The sequence below is a fragment of the Cydia pomonella genome, chromosome 10 (assembly GCF_033807575.1).
Source record: "Cydia pomonella isolate Wapato2018A chromosome 10, ilCydPomo1, whole genome shotgun sequence".
NCBI lineage: Eukaryota > Metazoa > Arthropoda > Insecta > Lepidoptera > Tortricidae > Cydia > Cydia pomonella.
The window spans coordinates 13,157,211-13,164,673 of NC_084712.1; the positions used below are offsets into that span (position 1 = coordinate 13,157,211).

Here is a 7,463-nt window from a genome sequence, read left to right on the forward strand (position 1 = left end):
CGAATGTTGTGTTAAAATGATTCTAGAATTGTGTTTAGTCTATATTTATTTCTCCCCAATTTTACTTTATTGACAAAAAGTATTTCTCGTTTATATTATTTGAGTTTTTCGAGTATTTACTATTTATGTATTGATCGTCCCTAATCAAGTAATCAGCGGTATATAGGATTAGGTTTGGTTTGTTCATTAATAATGATGCACCGATTAATGAATGTGAAGTATTAATCTTTTTAACATTTGACATTTTTTATTTTAGGTTTGGAAGACTAGAACAAGCCTAATTATTATTGATAGTTCATGCATTTTACTCTTAACGATCTTCAACTATTATTTTATCTTGATCAGATCGATTTGTGTACGTCTAGTTTTATTAGTTAACGCAAATTAGAAGTAAATATCTGTGGCCCTAGTGAAAAAGGGTACAAGTCTCTGGCAGCGCAGGTGTAAAGGGGTGTAAGTTCCACGTAACACTTATGCCCTTATACACCTAAGCTGCCAGAGACTTGTACCCTTTTTCACTAGGGCCACAGATATGTTCGTTTTTCCATTTCGAAATATCAATAATTATCGTGTAAGATGTGTAAGTCAAGCTCAAATATTAGTAGGTATACGATTGAATGTAATTATTTATAATATTTAAAAGTGTAAATAACATTTTCCGAATGTTCTTATAGAGTACAATATAATTACTGTAGTATTTGTTTCGTCGTAAGAATTTTATCCTTTATACATGATCTCCATCAAATCGCTATAATTAGGCCTTACCTGTTTTGTTGAATTGTATTGATAATTGTTACTGTACAGTCTTAATTGTTTTACTTCGTCGGTTATAGAAAATATCACTGTTTCAAAGTCCTGTAATTTTTAGACAACAATTTTACTAAATTCTTGAGATATAAAATTTTACACCGCGATATGCCAGGTTAACATTTAGAATGATATCCATGACCGAATTGTGGTCGGTTTTAGCTACAATGTTAAGAGTCAATTATAAATGTGCAAATTTTTTACGATTTTTTGTATATTTAAGTAATAAAGCGTATAAAGAAATAGTCTCTGACAAAAGAAAAATCATGCTCGCTCTGGGATAATTAAACAATGACAATTAATAGTATGTTTAGAAAGAACTGGATATCATTGGAAGCTGGAGTTGACTCATAGACGGTTGTATGCATCTGTCCCGACCTGGTAGAATACTTAGGTGCTTGTCTTTCGCGCGTTTTGTTTGTCGATGTCGCCCGCTGTTCGTAGTTCCACATTGATAATTAGGGTACAAATATTATTTTCTATGTAAGTGAGTATCTTACATTGTTAAGATGTGTTGGACTGATAAGGTAGTGTGCGATGTCCGCGGCATTCCGGTATATGCTAAAAAGGTCTGTCGTGGCGCAATGCATTTATGAGGGTTTTTATGGTGCGTTTTCTAGATGGTTTGCAGCACGCGTTCGAAGCGCAACAAGTACTTAATCTCTTCACTGTATATTAGCCGTGTGTATGGATATGTTAGTTTTGTAAATAGTGTAACCTATGTGCAACACTTACTACTGTGATATTTCATTAGTATTATACCAAGGACGCAACTGGTATCGAAATTAATCCTATCATTTTAGTGCATAAATATATGCGTTAAGAATCATGAGCTGCATATTGCTAGGTGAACTCGATTTATTTATGTATATAGTGTACATATGTTTAAACACGCGCAAAAATTGGTACAAAGCATAGCATAAATATATTTAGGAGTCGTACATGATAATATCGACAGTCCTGCCCTGGGTATCGATGTGGAATGTCGGCGAGCGGGTCAGTTATTTTTGCAGCGTTTATAACGCTCAGTTCCTTTGACAGCAGGGCGATCAGTTACCTAAAAACGTCCACCCACGGATCATATATGTTACTACTAAATCGCTAATAAGCGTGGTCAGAGAAATAGAGCGTTTACAAACGAACCAATAATAACCCGCCCGAGATCCGTGTCAGTAAGGCGGGCCTTACGTCGATTACGGATCGCAATATAATATGCAATTATATGTGTTACAATTTTCATTTACACCACTGCCAGTTCGCATTTTGAGTAAAGTGATCTTAAGGGGCTACCGCGAACATCATAATTCGTAATCGTCTGTCTCTATCTCTTTTGCATTATTAGGCAGAACCACACGGAACGAGCCGCCTCGCGAGGAAATCGCCGCGCGAAGCAGCTCGGTCTGTGTAGACGTGCCTCGGGCGAGGCACGTCTCCACCGACCGAGCTACTTCGCGTGGGCAAATTCCTCGCTAGGCAGTTCCTTCTGTGTGGACCCGCCTATTGAAGCGAAATAATGGAGACGCATATTTCGATTTTCGAAGTTGGCGGTGGCCCCTTGTCCTTGTATTTATAATAAATCTTGAAATATTGTTTCATAGATGTTTTTATTTTGAATTTACTTAAGACTGTAGCGTTTTAAGATAATGTTGTTTTTACTCTTATGTGACCAATATCAAAGTTTTACAATTATAACACTAAGGTTTATAGATTTAAGTATTTGAAAGTACAGTAAGAGGGTAATTAATAAGATATAATTATCTATGTCTTCATAATTCTGTGATCTTTATTTTCTCTGTGTACTGTAGTGAACACTAATTCGTGTTTTCCGTTCATTGATTTGTCACCAATAGTGAAATATCAGTGTTTGGATGTAGTATGTTGTTAGTATTGCATGGAAAATGAATGTAGTGTTGGAAAATAAATGATATTTTTATAATAACTAGAATCTTGCTTTTTTATTTATTACTTGAATATTTTTTTCTGTTAGGCCGGCGCCCCACTGCAGCGCACGCTATGTACACGACCCACGTTCCTATACAAAATTTCGTGGGCTTGCCCACGGTTTGTATTAAAACGTGGGCCGTGGATGTAGCGTGCGCAGCAGTGGGGCGCCGGCCTTATTCTCGTTATCCTCAGTAACGTCACATAGCTACCCCTCTTAAGAAATCAATGTGGGTGATGGTCCTGGGTTCGAATCCCGGCAAAATTTTAGGAGACAAGCACAAACGTTGCTATATGCTATTTAATAAATACAGAAATAATACAGGATGTAAATACTAAACTTTGATTTATTATAGCAGACCAATGTCTATATTACATTATAACATGTACAGGGAACTAATCAGAAACGTCGATAATTTCATTTACTTAGTTTGGTTTGACAGGGGACCATTGCGCTTCTCCCAAATCATACGATGTTTTTGTTTCATGTAACATTTCCTAGCATCCGCGTATCCTCCAAGGTCGCCATCTACGGAAAAACAAACATTAAGAAAACACGATATTATTTTTATCCATATTATATTATGTTGGGTTTTGCACCATTTGTATGCCTCTGATCGACCCCGTGGTTGATTGATGGAGAATACCATTTGGCATTAAGTCTGCTATTTGCTAAATGCTAAATACAATAATCGGTATTTTATTCAATTAAAAAATTAAATGGGGCTAAATAACAAAGAAATAATTTTATAACAAAGATATTAAGATGTCACCAAAAATTACAGGAGAAAAAAATTAAGGGCAAAATTTACAATGTACAAAAACCTGTTGATAAGAAATTGTGGCAGGGTGAAACATATTTTTCACCTCACCAACACGTAAAGGCTCTTGATTGCTCAAAAACTGATGAGAAAGTTGCATTTTATCCACATGTGTGGCAAAGTAAATTAAAATTTTTGAGTTGGGTCCATATGTTGGCCGGTACAGTCGCCATCAAATATATCTGAGCGGCAAAGGCGCTCACAAATATCTGACCACACCCCTATTGTCAAGGAGTTCTGTTGAGATATTTTTGAGCACCTTGGCCGCTCCGATATATTTGGTGGCGACTGTACAATTGACTTTTAAATGATGAATTTGAATGATAAATATTGAATTCTTACTAGTAACATTCACTCGGATTTGATTTTGTTTGAGGTTTTTATTTTCCTCGTGTTTGTGTGGTGAAAATTTTTGTTTCACTTGGCGACAAAATTTGTTTAACCCTCGCAACGCATAAGATTCCTATTAAATCACTCGTTCAATTTTGGTATCTTTCGCTTGCTCGGGTATCAATATTAGCACGCGCGGTTAAACAACAACTATTGTTGGTTCTGGGGTTTGATTTATATGTATTTACCGTTCGCCCCGGAAGACGCCAGATGCGTTGGGACGACGACATCAAAAGGACTGCGGGGAAGAAGTGGCTCCAGGTCGCACAGAACCGTGACGAGTGGCATAAAATGAAGGAAACCTACACCCAAAAGGTAGAGATGGCTAAAGAGAGAGAGGGAAAGAGTCTGCCCGATTGCAATACAATTTTTAATTGTGGGGCAGGTGTAGCACTTAGCACAGTAATTGCACTTACATTTAATAAACCAGGCCTCCTCGGCATCCTTGTACTTGTCCCACAGAGATTTGCAAACAGTCAGGTGGTCCGGAGCCTCATATAGCATACAGTCTTCATAACGTTGGCGGAGGATGGACAGGATTTCAGAGTCTACAGCTCTGAAATATACATAACAAGATAGGTTTATTCACTTAATTATGTTAATCTACAATGTAATTATCTTTCTTAACCATTCTTCTGGTACAATCAACAAGCTTAATTTAAAAAATAATAATAAAAACTAAAAATATCGATTCTACAATTACAATAAAAATATCTATTGTTTGACTTTCACAAAGAGCTCTTTAATTTTTTATACTAAACAATATAATTTGCTAAAAAAGTTGGATCCATTTTGTGATGCATACTTAATGTTCTGTTTCTCTGCTTTTGCTTTCTGTACATGTTTATACATGTTTGTGATTGTCACAAATTAATAAACTTTATTATTTTATATGTTTCAAATTTACTCTCCAACAGCAGGCCAAGTTTAAATTTCATTACATTATCATTAATTTATTACACATCCGTCTTTGGGTCACTGACTATGTAAACCAAATTACAACTCAATTGGTTCAACAGTTTCAAAGCAAAATGGATGGACAGACAAACAGACAAGTGATCCTATGAGGGTCCCATTTTGCCTTTTGATGTCACAAACCCTGAAAAGCAACAAAGTCGAAAAGGTTGAATCTCAAAGAAATCATTAATTTTGCACCAGTTCTGCTGTGGCAAGCTCTGCATCTCTTACATTTAGGAGTATTCTATTTCTATGGTGTAGTGCGTTCTCAAACATTGGGTTCTCAAACTTGCATGCCATTTTCCTTGCAGGCCAGAAGTTCAATTAAGGGTCCCCAGCAAGCTCAGTTCTCCATACAAACATAGTTACACTCTCATTTTAAAACAACTTGCTAGATTGCTCTGAAACATTGTACTTACAATAGGATAAGGCATATTTAGTTTTAGTTTTCCATACAAAATTTGTTTTATAAACTGGAGCTATACAAAGAAATTACAGGACTAGATATCTCTCTTTTCTTGCTCTTTAGCCTGACCTTCAAGTGTAGGGCTCCTTCATTTTATGCCACTTGTCACAGTTAGATATACTTCATGTCACTGTATGTGCAAAGTTTCATTACAATCCAACACATACATTTAAAATGAGAACATAACCCCATTTGTATGGGAATGTGAATATCGGCCGAGCTTGCTGGGGACTCTTAATCTAGATAACTTTATTTCTAAAGTAAAACATGTCATTCCATTATAATTTCAAAACACGATATTTACCCTAAACATGGTTACTTAAATCACCTAGTCTGTGGTGACTGCCAAAATGGGTTCCCAAAATGTCCAGTTACACCAATTATATTACATATTACCTATCTCTCCCTTAGTGTTTGAAATACATAGTTATTTTTTACTCTGTGGTTGATATGTTGCTGTTATATGTTGGTATATTTTTGTTTGTGTCTGATATATTTATTATGTATGTATGTTTATGTATGTCTATTTTATTTTCTTATACATGTATTCTATTATTTTTATTTATTTTCTTATATGTGTGTATGAAAGTAGGCTTCATAATATATTTTTTGCAACACCTACTCCTTTTGATTAATTGTTTTTGCTTCCGCTACCCAAAGGTTGTCTGAAAGTGATCACTCTTTAGCGATAAGATTGCCTGTTGTGTGCCTCTATCACTAATCAATTGTTTTTCTTTAAGTGGTGTCTTTTACTGAGGTGTGCCAATAAAGAGTATTCTATCTATCTATATTGCTACATATAGCAGAGGATACATGCGATAATGAGGATTTATACCATATTTTATTGTCATAATCAAAATTTTATATTTATACAATTTAATTGTCAAGTTCTTCACAGCTGATGAATTCAGTGAAAAAAGAAATAAATTATTTTGGACACCCAAATACCATACTGATAAGAACTAATAAATAGTTTTGATGCGTAAGTGCTTCCGTTGTTTACGAGAGACTCGACAGAGTAAACCCTAAATTATTTAGTAAAAACCAAAAACTAACCTATCGCGTTTGAACTGCGCGTTCGCCTCGAAGTCGCACACTACGTCGTCCGTGTAGCACTCATCGATAGTCGGTACCCGGCGATACTTCTGGTGGTACCACGGGTACTTCTGCTGATTGGGCTCCACGATCGACTCTGAAGCAAAACACAATTGTTAACCCTAAACACTTACATAACTAACATTCAGTGCTCAAAATATATTACCTCGGAACCATGTTACTGGTGCATCAACCGTTCTATAGAGTGCGCTCATAAACGCCTTGAAAGCATTATCTTCTCCTGGCACTTTCTTGTCCCCAGCGGTCATTTTCGTTGTATTTATGTAAAATGAAATAAGTAATTGATGGAAAATGAAAGACGTTCGATTATTTTGACATTGACGTTTCGTTTCAGAGGAGTCGTTCGAAAACTAACATGATAGTCATTAATAATGACTTCATATAACGGTATGAAAGTCATAAACCGCAAGCCAGGAACAGATTTCCGTGACCAATCGCCTCCCGGGTGATAACTCGTATAGTGGTTAACGGCTATGTATGATGAACCCTCGTGGACGTCAGCTTCCGCTCTGTTGGTGGGTTGAGAAATAGCAGCCACTGAAACATGTAAAATAAAAATTTGTCATCGCCTCCCGTTTGATACTTTATCAGATGATAGTTTATATGCTATTGTGAATAAATATTTTAATCCTCCCAAAAAAGCGAATAAATCAATTGAAAAAACAAAAATAGAAACACAAATAAAATAAAAAACACAATAATTAAAAAATACTTAAGGACTAACAAATAAATTGTCAATAAACTTAATTATAAATAAAACTAAACCTAAACTAACCTCTAAAAACTAGTCAAACAACCCACCCCACGTCGCTCCCAACGCAACAAAGGTGCCCATCACGCTTGTTGCGTTTCCGCGTTGAACCGTGACAACCTTTGCGCTAGGAACGACCCCGAGCGGGGGTCGAGACCCCTCTCCTGCAAGCGCCGCCCCTGTTCCCCAAGAAAAGATTTCGCCTCTGCGCACC

General features: G+C 36.2%; 1 protein-coding gene across 1 annotated transcript; it reads right to left on the bottom strand.

Moving 5' to 3' along the window:
• Positions 1–3,077: 3,077 nt before the first annotated feature.
• On the bottom strand, positions 3,078–6,837 carry LOC133522145 (NADH dehydrogenase [ubiquinone] 1 beta subcomplex subunit 10). The gene is made up of 4 exons (XM_061857373.1): positions 6,644–6,837; positions 6,439–6,574; positions 4,376–4,515; positions 3,078–3,277 (listed from the first exon to the last, which is right to left on the bottom strand). The coding sequence occupies exons 1-4, from the start codon at positions 6,744–6,746 to the stop codon at positions 3,171–3,173; spliced, it is 486 nt and encodes a 161-aa protein (XP_061713357.1). The 5' UTR covers positions 6,747–6,837; the 3' UTR covers positions 3,078–3,170.
• Between the last annotated feature and the right edge of the window lie 626 nt (positions 6,838–7,463).

Bases quoted from the DNA above. Each gene is read 5' to 3' on its own strand.
- LOC133522145 (XM_061857373.1), bottom strand. From the start codon at position 6,746: ATGACCGCTGGGGACAAGAAAGTGCCAGGAGAAGATAATGCTTTCAAG. The intron at 6,575-6,643 runs GTAATATATTTT...GTTTTGCTTCAG, and splicing joins ACCAGTAACATGGTTCCGAG to AGTCGATCGTGGAGCCCAAT. The intron at 3,278-4,375 runs GTAAGTGCAATT...GTTTTTCCGTAG, and splicing joins GGAGGCCTGGTTTATTAAAT to ATGGCGACCTTGGAGGATAC.